Raw genomic sequence first — 16,338 nt, 5'->3', positions numbered from 1 at the left:
TTAAACAACCCAATCCATCAACCATTAAATGACTGCAGCCTCATGTTTGTCTGTTTGTCTGATGTACTGTCTGTATAATACCAAGCTGGATCCCAGGGTAGAAGTGGTCTCCAGCAACCTGTTCTTGTCTTTGATCATATGGGTTGACTTAAGTGTTTCTGGTGGGCAGCTCTGTGACTTGTTATGTCCTGAGAAGTGGATCGTTCATGACTCTGGTTTGCCTGATTCAGACTGAATCTACTTCTTTATTTCCACACAATTAAACCTCAAAACATTCTTTCATTGCTTGATGTATTGTCTGATCTTAAAATGATTATAAGGAGGTTTTTGAAAACTATGTGTTTCTGTCTCCAGAGAATGAGTATCGGTTTGCGAGCCTTCCTGGTGATTGCTGACAGTCTTCAGCAGAAAGATGGCGACCCACCAATGCCACAGTCGACAGGGGCCCTCCCATCTGGAAGCACAGTGAGGGTCAAGCGACAGTTCCTGAACAAGATGTTGTCAGACACCACAGCCAAGTCGATCGGCCTAAACCAGTTCTACCCACACATTAGCAAGACCTTTGATGCCATGTTGAGAGCTCTTGACCTCCAAGTGGGTCGACCTCTCCTGCTGACCAAGGCAGAGAACGCCAACAAGGAAGCGGATGAGATGATTGTGTAAGTCCTCTACAGGAACTCAATTTTGTTAAGTGTTAGGGGATAGGTCATGTGCAATTTCAACTGGAGCCTCCTTGTGTTCAGATTTTTCTGGTAGAAGCCAATATTCTACATAAGACTAGAAAATATGCGATAAATTGTGGAATTTCTTTCTTAGGGAACTATGTTACGATTTAAGGAAAAGATTAAATGAATAATGTTTCTGATTACAGGGGTGATCGTAAAGCCAAAGATTGATCTGTTTCGACCTGCATTGCTGCGATTCCTCGGTTGATCCCTGATGGGATGAGTAGCCAGGAAATAGTGGAGGTGCTCAAGGGGTAGGTGCTCACCAGACTCACTCACCATGTAGATGAGGAGCTCAAGGGGTAAGTCACCAGACTCACCGGGCCCATGTAGATGAGGAACTCAAGGGGTAAGTCACCAGACTCACCGTCCATGTAGATGAGGAAACACCAGACTCAATGTAGATGAGGAACTAAAGGGGTAAGTCACCAGACTCACCGTCCATGTAGATGAGGAACTCAAGGGGTAAGTCACCAGACTCACCGTCCATGTAGATGAGGAACTCAAGGGGTAAGTCACCAGACTCACCGTCCATGTAGATGAGGAACTCAAGGGGTAAGTCACCAGACTTCCCTTTCATGGATGAGGAACTCAAGGGGTAAATTCACCAGACTCACTGTCCATGTAGATGAGGAACTCAAGGGGTAAGAAGTCACCAGACTCACTCCATGTACCAGACTCACCATCCAGCGCAGATCACTCAAGGGGTAAAGTCACCAGACTCACTGTCCATGATCCACCAGACTCACCGATGAGGAACTCAAGGGGTAAGTCACCAGACTTCCCTTTCATGTGGATGAAAAACTCATGGGGCAGGTCACTGGGCTCACTGTCCATGTGGGTGAGGAATTGAAGAAGCTATTCACTACTGTCACTGTCAGTGTGATCGATTGTACAAAACTGAATCTGCTACCTGTTAACCTAAAATATGCTTGTAACCTGTAGATTGTAACTCTATGTCATGGCTTCCATTCTTCTTGCAGGTTGGCCTTCCAGGGTCTACAGAATCTCATGCAGGAGTCCCCTGCTTGGAAGGAACATGTTATACATGGTGAGTGTGCTGGGGCAATCTGGCTGATCTATCTATCTGTACTTGTCCATTTTGTTGTAAAGATGTTTCCTCTTTACTGACTGTTGTTTACATATAGACTGATAACTTGCTTGATGACAAGCTGATGACTGTTAGACCATGATAGCTTATCAGTAGTAAAGAAAGCTATTGAAATGCATAGTCTGTCAGTTATGTTGTGAGAGGTATCAAAAACCTCCTGGTGCTATTTGACTACAAATTGATAACAATTGTGATTCCCTATCAACTAAGGGGACATTTCTCCAGTATCCTGTAGATCCAGCTAACAAAGATGGCAATATCTGAGCTACATGACTGTGGTCGATCCGATGATTGACATGAGCATCAATCTTCACAAATGGAATACACTGGCATGCATTGACCAAGTCTGCAAATCTGACCACTCAATCCCATTTGTTGCCTTTTAGGACAGGTCTAACTGGGATTTTTATTTGATGATATAGATGGAATAATGCTGACAGGAGCATAAACATTCACTCAATCACTTGTTATGTTATAGAGCTTAAACTTAGCTGACAGCAGTGTAAACTTTTCACAGTACCTTTACAATGTGTACAGGTTAACCATGTGTGTTGTGGAGCTTTGTTTCCGTGTTGTACAGGTTTTGTGCAGTTTGTGCACAAGGACATCTCAGACACCAACACCCATCTGGTTGATGGTGTGCTGCGGATGTTGATGCAATTGCTGGTGCAGTGGAAGTCCAACCATCAGTCCGGCAAAGACGTGCATGCACAGAAGGTGACGACTAATGTCGGGATGGGCAGTGAGGTGAGGTTAAAGTGGTTTGCCTGGTACGTCGTGTGTTGACTATGACAGCCGTGTTTCATGCCCTGGTACGTTGTGTGTTGACTATGACAGCCGTGTTCCATGCCCTGGTACTGTGTGTTGTGTGTTGACTTCCATGACAGCCGTGTTCCATGCAGCCATGGTTCCATGTCCTGTGCTGTGTGTTGACTATGACAGCTGTGTTCCATGCCCTGGTATGTTGTGTGTGTTGACTATGACAGCTGTGTTCCATGCCCTGGTACGTTGTGTGTTGACTATGACAGCCTGTGTTCCATGCCCTGGTACGCTGTGTGTTGACTATGACAGCCGTGTTCCATGCCCTGGTGCGTGCTGTGTGTTGACTATGACAGCCGTGTTCCATGCCCTGGTACTATGCAGCTGTGTGTGTTGACTATGACAGCCATGTTCCATGCCCTGGTACGCTGTGTGTTGACTATGACAGCTGTGTTCCATGCCCTGGCAATGCTGTGTGTTGACTATGATGACGCCGCGTTCCATCCATGCCCTGGACTACAGCTGTGTTTCATGTGTTGACTATGACAGCCGTGTTCCATGCCCTGGTATGCGTGTGTGTTGACTATGACAGCTGTGTTTCATGCCCGAATGCGCTGTGTGTTGACTATGACAGCCGTGTTCATGCCCTGACAGCGCTGTGTGTTGACTATGACAGCTGTGTTCCATGCCCTGGTACGTTGTGTGTTGACTATGACAGCTGTGTTTCACGCCCTGGTACGCTGTGTGTTGACTATGACAGCTGTGTTCCATGCCCTGGTATGTTGTGTGTTGACTATGACAGCTGTGTTTCATGCCCTGGATGCGCTGGTGTTGGCTATGACAGCTGTGTTTCACTGACTATGACAGCTGTGTGTTCCATGCCCTGGTACGCTGTGTGTTGACTATGACAGCTGTGTTCCATGCCCTGGTATGGTACGACTATGACAGCTGTGTTTTGACCCTGGTTTTGCGTGTGTTTGACTATGACAGCTGTGTTCCATGCCCTGGTGCGTGTGTGTTGACTATGACAGCCGTGTTCCATGCCCTGAATGCGCTGTGTGTTGACTATAGCAGCCTTGTTTCACCCTGACTATGACTAGCCGTGTTCCATGCCCTGGTACGTTGTGTGTTGACTATGACAGCCGTGTTCCATGCCCTGGTACGCTGTGTGTTGACTATGACAGCCGTGTTCCATGCCCTGGTACGCTGTGTGTTGACTATGACAGCCGTGTTCCATGCCCTGGTACGCTGTGTGTTGACTATGACAGCCGTGTTTCCATGCCCTGGTACGTTGTGTGTTGACTATGACAGCCGTGTTTCATGCCCTGGTACGTTGTGTGTTGACTATGACAGCCGTGTTCCATGCCCTGGTACGCTGTGTGTTGACTATGACAGCCGTGTTCCATGCCCTGGTACGTTGTGTGTTGACTATGACAGCCATGTTCCATGCCCTGGTACGTTGTGTGTTGACTATGACAGCCGTGTTTCATGCCCTGGTATGTTGTGTGTTGACTATGACACCTGGTACGCTGTGTGTTGACTATGACAGCTGTGTTTCATGCCCTGGGTACGCTTGTGTGTTGACTATGACAGCTGTGTTTCATGCCCTGGTATGCTGTGTGTTGACTATGACAGTATGACAGCTGTGTTTCACATGCCCTGGTAATGCTGTGTGTTGACTATGACAGCTGTGTTCCATGCCCTGGTACGTTGTGTGTTGACTATGACAGCCGTGTTCCATGCCCTGGTATGTTGTATTATGTGTGTTGACTATGACAGCCGTGTTCCATGCCCTGGTACGTTGTGTGTTGACTATGACAGCCGTTGTTCCATGCCCTGGTACGTTGTGTGTTGACTATGACAGCTGTGTTTCACGCCCTGGTACGCTGTGTGTTGCAGCAGGACAAACCACTTGGGGAGCAGCAGACCTCCAACCACCTGGCCAGTCAGGTGATGAGTCTCGGGGTGCTGCATGAGGTGGAGGGACTCGCCCTCGTCATGATGTGCAGCTGCAGGGTCGTCACACGCAAACTCGCCGTCCATCTCCTCAAGGAGGTCCGCAACATCTTCAACTCATACCGTGTCTCTCAGGTCTGTACACATATCCTTTAGTTCACCAGGTATACACAGAATACATGTTTCTTTATTGACACGCACATCCAGTTTTGTGAACTTGGGTCCTGATTTGTGCTCCCTGTGCCATCTGACAGATGATGGATGAACAATGTTTTACCTTTTATTCAGATGGTTGAACAATATTCAGAATGAATGTAAAAGGGTTCTTGATGTAGCCCTAAGGTTAAAGCTAATGGATAAGAAGTTATAAAATTCAAGTCTATTTCAGTTTGTGACTTGTTTGATTTGATAGCAGCTTGAGGTTGTGTTGTAGATGTGCACACCGTGTCTGATAGATGTCATAGACAAAGCCTGTCCCGCTATCCTGGAGAAGCTGCAAGTCTTCCTGCCAGCCCAGGAGAAGGTGAGATCTGTAACACAACCCACAACCAGCATATATGATCAGGTTCATTTCAAAACTGGCTACCCAACCAGTGACAAGATTATGATGTCTCAACAAGCAGATGATGCAGGATAACTGTCTCTGTTCAACTTCCTGTGTCCCTGTGTTCCTGTATTGTGCAGCCCAATCCATCACTCACTGTGCCCTATATCCTCACTCGAGGTAATACCCTGTCCCTGTGTTCTGTGCCCCATATCCTCACTGGAGTACTGTGTAATACCCTTGTTTGTGTTGTGTAGCCCGTGGTGCTGTCCCTCTCTAACCTGAGGTCACCGGACTACGCTCTGACCAACTGTCCCCACGCTCTGGCTCATGCCTGGCCCAGACGCTTCGTGTACAACAAGCTCAACTCCCTCTTCCCTCTTGTCGATCCAAAGTAAGTCCAGATACATCCTGTACCAGGTTCATCATGTGTATTAGTTAACAGTTCACAGAGTACATACAATGACACCTAGGGCAGTAGGGTAGCCTCATGGTTTAAGAATTTACTTATCATGCTGGCTGACCCAAGTTTCGACGGGGACCTCGGATTATGCAGTGCCACAGAATCTAGATGCATTTCCAGAAAAGCTACGCAGTTCAGATACCACATCTGCCCAACTTTTCAAGCCAAGTAGTTCTTAATGCATAACATGGACCTCCTCCTCCGGACATCGATGAGAACTATAAGATCATCAGCTATGTAAAGAACCCATAAGATGGATGATCGCAGTGTAATACCCCTGTCCCTGTGTTCTGTGCCCCATATCCTCACTGGAGTCACTGTGTAATATCCATGTCTGTGTTCTGTAGCCCGTGGTGCTGTCCCTCTCTAACCTGGACCTGGCCTGGGTGGAGCCGGGCCGCCTGATTCCCAAGTGTATGTATGCATACGGAACAGTGTCCCTATTATGTATCAGCTAAGCAGCGAATACGCTTCATGATTACTGCAAGTACGCAGATCTATTACTACACATACTACTGTGTCTATAAAACTGAAAATATTATAAACCAATACTGTAACATGTGATATGTATACTGCTCGAAAGTGGTGTGTAACGCAAAAACTGTATTCTATAGCATGTAAAAACTGTATTCGACTCTGAGATGTGATTGTACAACATTCTGATAGGAAATAAAAACATTTAAAAAAAAAAAAAAAAAAAAAGTTTGATTCCCAGCATGGGTACAATGTATCTCCCACCCTTACTTAAGAAAAGTTCTAAAAGCATCAAAAACCATACCCAATTGTTCACAATTAGACTTAAGATGTTTGCATAAGTGACTTAAAGTCAAGCCAGAGACAGTTCATATTAAGAACTAGGTGTGAAACCAACAAACAGAGATATTCAATGTAATCAACAATATTCAATATCTCAGCAACACTTCCAACATCAAGTGGCTAGGAAGACATTCAATATTTTGTTATCTGCCCATCCAAAAGCAGTCTCATAAAAGTCGGATCTTTCACTGTTGATGCTCCACCTCTCAGCTGATCAAGCGGGAAGATGACCCTCCACTGAAGGTCCCATCATTTGAACCCAGAGTAAAAAACCGTTCTCTGTTTTAATGAGATTGATCCTAGCAATGTCAGTTTAATTTCAAGGTCACAAGGGGACTTTAACGCTTTTACCCGCATGTTAAGCTATCTCAAGAACCGTTCACTGGATTATCTTCATGTTCAATACGAAGCTTTATCTAGGTAAGGCGCAGGGCCCAGTCTATTTTGGTGACCTTCACTTAATTTTCAAGGTCACAGAGACACTTTGAAGATTTGAGCATGTTAACCTGAATTGTCAGCAAGATATTTCAAAAACAGTTCACTGGATCTTCTTCAAAGACTTTCAAGACTTCCCTTAAATGTTTTTCAAAAAGATATTTCTTTAGTACTATTTTTGCATATTTCATACACTATGACATTCATGTCAAAGTCAGTCTTGAAAGTATGTGTGTGTTTGAACACCTAGAGAGCAAGACATCAAGAGAGGTTGACTGGTCATGTTTTTGTTGACATTTAACTTAAAATTTCATTACATCATAAGTTTGATTTGATAATTTGCGGGGGGGGGGGATTATGTCACCTTAGTGACAATGCTTGTTTTAATTTGTTGTCAGCACCACTGGAGATGCCTATGAAGTTATAGTAGAAGTCTAAATAGAGCACATTACTGCCCCCCACTGACTCTACAGGTTCACTACCTAGCTGACTACATGCATATACAACATGCCCTTGTTTTCGCTTCCAGTACTCAGACTAATGAGAACCGAGCATCGTCCATCCTGCGGTCAGGGAGCAAGAAGGTGACCACTGAGCGAGACGTACACATGCAGCTGTGGCAGAACTATGTTGTCCTGGCCTGTAGCATAGCCCAGCAAGGGACAGTCATACCCCACCGCTGTTCATCTCCAGAGCTAGGGTAGGTTTGTTAAAGGGACAGTCATACCCCACCGCTGTTCATCTCCAGAGCTGTTGTTAAAGGGACAGTCATACCCCACCAATGTTCATCACCAGAGCTGTTGTTAAAGGGACAGTCATACCCCTCCAATGTTCATCCCCAGAGCTGTTGTTAAAGGGACAGTCTAACCCACCAATGTTCATCACCAGAGCTGTTGTTAAAGGGACAGTCATACCCCACCAATGTTCATCACCAGAGCTGTTGTTAAAGGGACAGTCATACCCCACCAATGTTCATCACCAGAGCTGTTGTTAAAGGGACAGTCATACCCCACCAATGTTCATCACCAGAGCTGTTGTTAAAGGGATAGTCATACCCCACCAATGTTCATCTCCAGAGTTAGGGTATGTGTGTTAAAGGGACAGTCATACCCCACCAATGTTCATCCCAGAGTTAGGGTGTGTTTAAAGGACAGTCACACCAATGTTCATCCCCACAGTCATACCACCAATGTTCATCCCCAGAGTTAGGGTATGTGTGTTAAAGGGACAGTCATACCCCACCAATGTTCATCCCTGAGTTAGGGTAGGTGTGTTAAAGGGACAGTCATACCCCACCAATGTTCATCCCCAGAGTTAGGGTAGGTGTGTTAAAGGGGCAGTCATACCCACCGCTGTTCATCCCCAGAGTTAGGGTAGGTGTGTTAAAGGGACAGTCATACCCCACCAATGTTCATCCCCAGAGCTAGGGTAGGTGTGTTAAAGGGACAGTCATACCCCACCAATGTTCATCTCCAGAGTTAGGGTAGGTGTGTTAAAGGGACAGTCATACCCCACCAATGTTCATCTCCAGAGTTAGGGTAGGTGTGTTAAAGGAACAGTCATACCCCACCAATGTTCATCTCCAGAGTTAGGGTAGGTGTGTTAAAGGGACAGTCATACCCCACCAATGTTCATCTCCAGAGTTAGGGTAGGTGTGTTAAAGGGACAGTCATACCCCACCAATGTTCATCACCAGAGCTGTTGTTAAAGGACAGTCATACCCCACCATGCTCGGTGATAAGGTTGACTTTGTTTCTGAAATTTGTAGATTGACGATCATGATGTAAATGACTAGATTGTTTACATACCATCCTAACAATTAATGTTAGAAATGATTAATGTTGCAGGAGCTCGTCCCCAGAGAGTGCAACAGGGTCCGACAAGGGGGAGTCCCGCCAGAACAGTGGCAACAGCACCGCCACCAACCTGTTCCGTCTCCTGGTGCCACTGATGAAGTGTGAGAACTCCGACATGAGGGACACCGTGGTCAATGGACTGGGATACTGTAACCCTGTCGTCTTCAAGTGAGTGTCAACATCTGACTGAAGAATGAAAGACTGATTTCAATATTGATGTATTGCAGTTTGAACCTGTAAAGATCCGGTTTAGCAACAAACGCTGGTCGTAAGAGGAGACGTAACGGGATTGAGTGGTCAGGCTTGCTGGCTTTGTTGTTGCATGATATCATATCTCAGTTGTCTGGATCAATGTTTATGATGTCAATCACGGGATTGTATGGTCCGGATTACATATCAGAGTCTGGAATATTGCTGAGTGCTGCATTATACACCTGCAATTGCACTCCCTGTGATTGTTGATAATTTCAGTAGTGGCAACTTGTTATAGATAATTTACAAAATGCAGTCAAATTATAAATACTATCATGTGTTGATTAGCAAGGATTATGGTAACTTATTAATAGGGTTACTTCCCTTTGGTTTAACCAGTAGCAGGAGGAAAATGTTTACTTTGCTATTGTCAGCAATACTCGATTCATTTCTATGACATAGATTAATATTATTAATAAGCCTTCAAGTTGGATTCACACTCTGGCAGTACTGTTGCAGTAGTTGACAACTGTCTCAATACTTTTGTAATTGTACAGATAGCGCCAATCATCAACCCAAAATGTTAGTATGGTCTTAATTATGCAGGGAACTGGCTGAAGAGTTACTACCCTTCCTGAAAGAGGCCATTGACAAGAAGCAGGACAACCTGCGTCGTCGCCGCAAGAGAGACGTTCTGCGCGAGTCCAGCTGGCACATATATTTGAGCTGATGGCAGAAAACAAAACCTTTGCACAGAGGTACACCAAAGTCTATTCATTTGAGAAATATTGATGCATCATTTATTGTCTTTTTCAACACATCAATCAATAATGTTCTGAATACAGTTTATGCACTTGGGGCTGTTCAGGTTGTAAACTAAGAGTTCTTAACCTTTTTGTGGGCAGTGAGTCCGGCATCATCGACAAGGACCGTGGGTGTTTGAGTGGGATGTTTGTGGACTACATCGATGGAGCTCGGCAGTACCTGGAAGGGGAGAATGACCGAGACCTGCCCATCTTGCAGGAAATCCGTCTTCATTTCAGTGGCTTCATACAGAATCTGATCTGCAACACTCCACGTAAGATGGCACACACTGACTTGGGCATTCTGGTTTAGAAACTATGATGGTCCGAAGAGGCTACAAATGAATTGTTTGGCTCAGTGACTTGCTAGTCTCAGTCACTTGACTCTCTGGCTACAAATGAAGTCTTTGGCTCAAAGTGACTGATGAATTGCTCTAACTCGAAAACTAATAAACAGACTCAATGAAACACTGATCATAATCTCAGACCAACTGAATTTATGTCCTAAAATAAAAAAAGTTGTTTAACAAACTGTCATTAAAATATTGACACAGTTCACTATTTGTTACGAGGGAGAGGAGAGACAGCCAGGTGTGCGAGAAAGGATGGAGACGGCACAGCACAGATTAATGAATCAATAGCTTTGTCGGCACTTGTGCCTGTGCTTCTCTAACACCTGGCTGTCCCTTTCTCTGCACTCCTCCCTCGTAACAAATAGTGAACTGTGTCAAAATTTTAAAGATAGTTTGTTCAACAACTTTTTTTATTTTAGTACATATATTCTGCAAATAAATCACAGAGTTGGTGTGATGTTTTGATTATGATCAGCGTTTCATTGAGTATTATATGTTTATTAGTTTTCGAGTTAGATTCCAATTCATTGGTCCGCTTTTGAGCCAAACGGACTATACATGCTGTTGTAATAGAGCTAGAATATAAGGGGCCTTTAACAACAAACAAGCAAGATAACATAGTTCCTTGTCCTAGTCCTAGGGAGGTTATGTAAAGTTATCTGTAGTTGAGGCCATGAGTCTGATATTAGACCTAGATGTGGATTAGAATTTCAACCAGGATGTTACAGTATTTGTAGTGTGTAGTTTTATGCTCAGTTAAGTTGATGGATGATCAAGTACCTGTATTTATGAAACTCAATCATGTATCAATGTTTCCTTGGGTAATCAACTGTGGTAGTAATCATATGTGCGTGACGTTGTAGTGGAGTTGAGGAAGACCCTGTTGTCGCGGGACCTGAGGTACGGGCTGTTCCATCTGTTTGCCAGTTGGAGTGGTCACTTCAGTCACACCTTTGGAGCCCTGGATAGGAGGTAAGATTCAATGAGATTCAGATTGTGTCTCTTATCAGTGCCAGGATCAGATGATTGTTGGTTTGAATCACAGAAACACTGCTTCTGATCACTGGTCTCTAAGCACCATGCCATGTTGATGGGTTACCGTGGTGACCAGGTAAAACCTGCATCACTTACGTCTTTCTGATGCTGTCAGTCACTGTTGTAATTAAAATACAGTGAAATACAGTTGTGCCAGACTCTTACTGAAAATTGGTTTCCAGCAGTCCAAGCTTGTACTAGGAGGATCAGGTGATCGGGCTCACTGACTTGTTTGATGCATGCCATCCATCATCTCTCAATGCATTGCCACATTGATGTTCATGATGTTAGTCACGGGTTTGTCTGGTCCAACCTGGATGATTCACATATCACTGTCTTATAAATGGATTATTCCTGAGTGTTGTGTTTGACAACACAAACAAACAAACACCCAAATCACTCTCTCACCCATGCATATCTTTAGTGTTTGATGCATCTGTCTAATGGTTCCACTCCATGCTGATGATGCTCAACTGTCTTGTACTAGACTCTCAAAGGAGGAGGCTTGGAATGAGCAGGAGCTGTCGGCCGTCCGCGCCATGTCGGCTGTGTTGTGCTGTGGACCTGTGTTTGACCTGACTGGCCTCGGAGACGACGGATACATCTATTCCTGGCTGGATACCCTGCTCAGCTCCCATGATGAGAAGGTTGGTTAGAGTTATCCCCCTTTAATGTTAAGGATTTGAACTTAGACATGTGTGAAACTTTCCATACAGTTTCACCATCTATCATTCAACCAGCTTCAGCTTTATCACATACATCTCACTGTTTCACATTAATCCTTTAACATTGTCATACATGAATACATTATAGACCTCAAGAAGAATATGCTGAAGTTTTAACATAATAATCAGGGATGGCAGAGATTGAAAACCAGATTGGATGTTCTGTGATTCATGATATTCATTCCATGAGCAACAGAATGATTCTTTGTCATTGTGTTTCATATCAATCCTACTTATGCTTGACTGGACATCTTACAGCATTTGTTACTGAATATTTGAAATGCACCAGTCACTCTGACCCAGGTGTGAGTCTTACTCTACATTCCTGCTGTCTCTAGTGCACTGTGGACAAAGATGGCCATCCATCTCCCCACGTATCTGTTAGTTGTAGACTTGTAGACTGTGTCAATACTCTGTTCTCTGTATGCATGAAAAATGTCAACCTGTAGTCCTGGGCAAACAAATTTCAAAATAGCCACTTTCTAAATGTATGAAAATTTCATGCATTGAGGACTTCGAGTAGTCATGAACTTTAACTGGCAGTATGTGAACGAAAACAAGTCTGATTTCTTGTAGTGCAAAGTTCTTCCTTAACTTCTAGCATGAAAGAAATGAATTCTGTGTAGAATGACATAGAATGAACTGTCAGAACCATATGGTATGGAATCAATTGTGTGTGCCAAGCTGCAGGTGTACTGTAGCCTTTTCTGCTGGAGATTGTTGAAACATGCAGCAGTGAATGCCATAACCGTGTACTGTAGCCTTTTCTGCTGGAGACTGTTGAAACATGAAGCAGTGAATGCCATAACCAATCAGTTCCAGTGCTTGTGATAAACAGCTTATTGTCAGTAATATCTACATGTGGGTTTTTGTGATGGACATTTAGATTGATTCAGTATGTTTGGGGTATATTTTGTTAAAGTCACTTCAGGCTTTCCTTCCATTTAGCTAACATACCATGATAAAAAAATATACTGTCCCAACTCGATCACTCATGAAGGTTTGGGCGTCATTGAGATTCAGTTATAATTTGCTACAACACCCTCAACTACCAACTAAGTTGCCATGCTGGTACCTGTGTGAAGATGCTGTTGGACCTTCTCCCTGGATGTTACAGCAAGGCACAGGGGAGAAGGTGATAAACTCGTCACAGGTTTTGTGCAGTGTGATACTTTTTAACATCTTATGAAAAAATACAAATATATTCATGAAAACATCCAAGTGGTATGAAAATGCACTGTAAACTTGACCTTCTGACAGTGTGTTACATACAAGAATTCTCGAGGAGAGCTACTGTACAGCCATAATGGTAGAACCGTAGTTGAGGGAATGGAAAATGGCAAGGGGATGTGTCAGTGATTCAACTTAATTGGACCCTTGTACCTAAGTGATTTATTTGTCAGACCTGTGAACTGACAGCCCTGATACTGAGGATACAATCAGGCAAGGTCAGTGAAAGGTTTGGTGACTCTCAGTTAGTAAGGGATGGCATGGTATCTGTGCAGCTGGCACACAAGAGCCAGCCATATGGTTCTGTCCGAGCTCTAGTTGATATTGTGTCTCTGATGACCATCTCTTGTCTCTCTGATGTCAGATGAAGCCGAAGGTAAGTGGTCACAACCGTCTCTCAGTCGCTACTGCATGTAGTGCAATCTCATTGGCAGCCATCTTGGATCCCTCACTCTGGTATCTAGTCTCACTACTCTCTTGACTACAGTGACTCTTACAGTCTGTGTGGTCAGTGTCAGATATTGGTTGGTTTCTGGGGTTGGTCAGTGTGGGATAGGCGTGGCTCTTAGACTTACTGTAGGTTTGGTAAGTGTGACATAGTGATTTGTATGACAGTAAGGGGTGTGTGTCTCTTACAGTCTGGGTAGGGTAGGGGTGGGTGTGTCTCTTACAGTCTGCGTAGGGTAGGGGTGTGTGTGTCTCTTACAGTCTGCGTAGGGTAGGGGTGTGTGTGTCTCTTACGGTATGGGTAGGGTAGGGTTGTGTGTGTCTCTTACAGTCTGCGAAGGGTAGGGGTGGGTATGTCTCTTACAGTCTGCGAAGGGTAGGGGTGTGTGTGTGTCTTACAGTCTGCGAAGGGTAGGGATGTGTGTCTCTTACAGTCTGTGGAGGGAAGGGGTGTGTGTGTCTCTTACAGTCGGGGAAGGGTAGGGGTGTGTGTGTCTCTTACAGTCTGTGAAGGGTAGGGGTAGGTGTCTCTTACAGTCTGCGAAGGGTAGGGATGTGTGTGTCTCTAACAGTCTGTGGAGGGTAGGCGTGTGTGTGTCTCTCTTAAAGTCGGGTAGGGTAGGGGTGTGTGTGTCTCTTACAGTCTGCGAGGGGTGGGGTGTGTGTGTGTCTTACAGTCTGCGAAGGGTAGGGATGTGTGTCTCTTACAGTCTGTGGAGGGAAGGGGTGTGTGTGTCTCTTACAGTCGGGGAAGGGTAGGGGTGTGTGTGTCTCTTACAGTCTGCGTAGGGTAGGGGTGTGTGTGTCTCTTACGGTATGGGTAGGGTAGGGTTGTGTGTGTCTCTTACAGTCTGCGAAGGGTAGGGGTGGGTATGTCTCTTACAGTCTGCGAAGGGTAGGGGTGTGTGTGTGTCTTACAGTCTGCGAAGGGTAGGGATGTGTGTCTCTTACAGTCTGTGGAGGGAAGGGGTGTGTGTGTCTCTTACAGTCGGGGAAGGGTAGGGGTGTGTGTGTCTCTTACAGTCTGTGAAGGGTAGGGGTAGGTGTCTCTTACAGTCTGCGAAGGGTAGGGATGTGTGTGTCTCTAACAGTCTGTGGAGGGTAGGCGTGTGTGTGTCTCTTAAAGTCGGGGTAGGGTAGGGGTGTGTGTGTCTCTTACAGTCTGCGAAGGGTAGGGGTGTGTGTGTGTCTTACAGTCTGCGAAGGGTAGGGATGTGTGTCTCTTACAGTCTGTGGAGGGAAGGGGTGTGTGTGTCTCTTACAGTCGGGGAAGGGTAGGGGTGTGTGTGTCTCTTACAGTCTGTGAAGGGTAGGGGTAGGTGTCTCTTACAGTCTGCGAAGGGTAGGGGTGTGTGTGTCTCTAACAGTCTGTGGAGGGTAGGCGTGTGTGTGTCTCTTACAGTCTGCGAAGGGTAGGGGTGTGTGTGTGTCTTACAGTCTGCGGAGGGTAGGGATGTGTGTCTCTTACAGTCTGTGGAGGGAAGGGGTGTGTGTGTCTCTTACAGTCGGGGAAGGGTAGGGGTGTGTGTGTCTCTTACAGTCTGTGAAGGGTAGGGGTAGGTGTCTCTTACAGTCTGCGAAGGGTAGGGTTGTGTGTGTCTCTAACAGTCTGTGGAGGGTAGGCGTGTGTGTGTCTCTTACAGTCGGGGTAGGGTAGGGGTGTGTGTGTCTCTTACAGTCGGCGTCGGGTAGGGGTGGATGTGTCTCCTATAGTCTGCGAAGGGTAGGGTAGGGTAGTATCATGTAAGTATTGTTACTGATTGAGAGAGAAGAGGCTAGATATCAGAGGAACCACTTTAATTTCAGTGTTGTCATTCTGTGGCCAATATTTCCCTTCTTTTGTTAGTCTGAAAAGCACTGTTAAAGGCACGGAGGAATTTCATTTAAATTAATTAACACCTGAGATGTTGCAGATAACAAATGATAGAACTAAGTCTATATTGTCATGAAATATTAAATCTACATGAATTGATATGATTATAAGCCAGACCTGTATATGATTCTAGTTTTCGGATCACAGTTAATTTGACAAGGTTGTGTTTAACAGTGTCTTTCAGTCAGTGTTCTGCGGTATTATGCTTGTTATGATTTCATTTGCATTTGTCTTATTTTATAAACATTCACAAAGGATTCATACCATATCTTCTATATAGCGACCAACGTCTTGAACGTGATTATTATTGTCACCATTTAAAGTTGAATGTCAAATAGCTTATGTAACGTTTAACTTCCTCCAGATACAAACGCTTCCATATTCACCAAAGTACAATCTCTGATCCATTAAAACGCTCTTGTTATCTGAACCCGTTCAGCATGTTATCATGGAAACATTTCCAGATTCTGCTCCTCTGAACAAGAATGATGCTGTGAGACTATATACCTTTAAAACAGTCTCTAATTCCCCACCAATGTAATTATCTCCCTTGTCTGTTCCGCTAGAAGTTGGATATATCTACATACTATTTGCCACACACCATATTGTAGTAGATACGATCAGGGGTGAAATGTTTATCTTGGTGACGTTTAAAAGTGCATGTTGTTCTGACATTTTTTAAAGAACATAAATGTACGTCTTGTACATATTTTGTTGGATTATGGTGTGATAGTGAGTAGACTTTATTAACCGAGTGCAGGATTATTTGGATGTGTTGTTTATCCCTCCCAAACACAATGTTAGATATTGTGACAGTGACGCAGAGTGTGATGGTTGTTTTACATTGTTTATTGAGTGTGTCTCACCAGTGATTCAGTTAGGTTCAATTTGCATGCAATATTTTGCTGAGTTTGTGTGCTGACTGAACATTATATTTTTGTAAATTTTGTAATGAGCAGATCAAAATTTATATTTAGTTCTCTTGGTCCTAAGGATTAGGCTGAACTGGATGGAG

At 44.5% G+C, this 16,338-nt stretch overlaps 1 protein-coding gene across 1 annotated transcript in view; it reads left to right on the top strand.

Annotated features, from left to right (window-relative positions):
• The window catches only part of LOC124286401 (protein furry homolog-like), a 74,408-nt gene that overhangs the window by 22,275 nt on the left and 35,795 nt on the right, over positions 1 to 16,338 (top strand). Inside the window, 15 exon segments of the mRNA XM_046722769.1 lie at positions 355 to 659; positions 872 to 1,027; positions 1,709 to 1,776; positions 2,417 to 2,583; positions 4,495 to 4,686; positions 4,985 to 5,074; positions 5,353 to 5,489; positions 7,339 to 7,509; positions 8,657 to 8,833; positions 9,464 to 9,554; positions 9,557 to 9,615; positions 9,763 to 9,935; positions 10,877 to 10,985; positions 11,536 to 11,695; positions 13,368 to 13,379. Coding sequence (XP_046578725.1) covers positions 355 to 659; positions 872 to 1,027; positions 1,709 to 1,776; positions 2,417 to 2,583; positions 4,495 to 4,686; positions 4,985 to 5,074; positions 5,353 to 5,489; positions 7,339 to 7,509; positions 8,657 to 8,833; positions 9,464 to 9,554; positions 9,557 to 9,615; positions 9,763 to 9,935; positions 10,877 to 10,985; positions 11,536 to 11,695; positions 13,368 to 13,379 — 2,067 coding nt within the window.

This window comes from Haliotis rubra, unplaced genomic scaffold (assembly GCF_003918875.1).
Source record: "Haliotis rubra isolate DU_JTF1 unplaced genomic scaffold, ASM391887v1 Scf382, whole genome shotgun sequence".
NCBI lineage: Eukaryota > Metazoa > Mollusca > Gastropoda > Lepetellida > Haliotidae > Haliotis > Haliotis rubra.
Note: the sequence above shows the minus strand (reverse complement) of the source record. Positions and strands in the feature narration are given on the sequence as shown.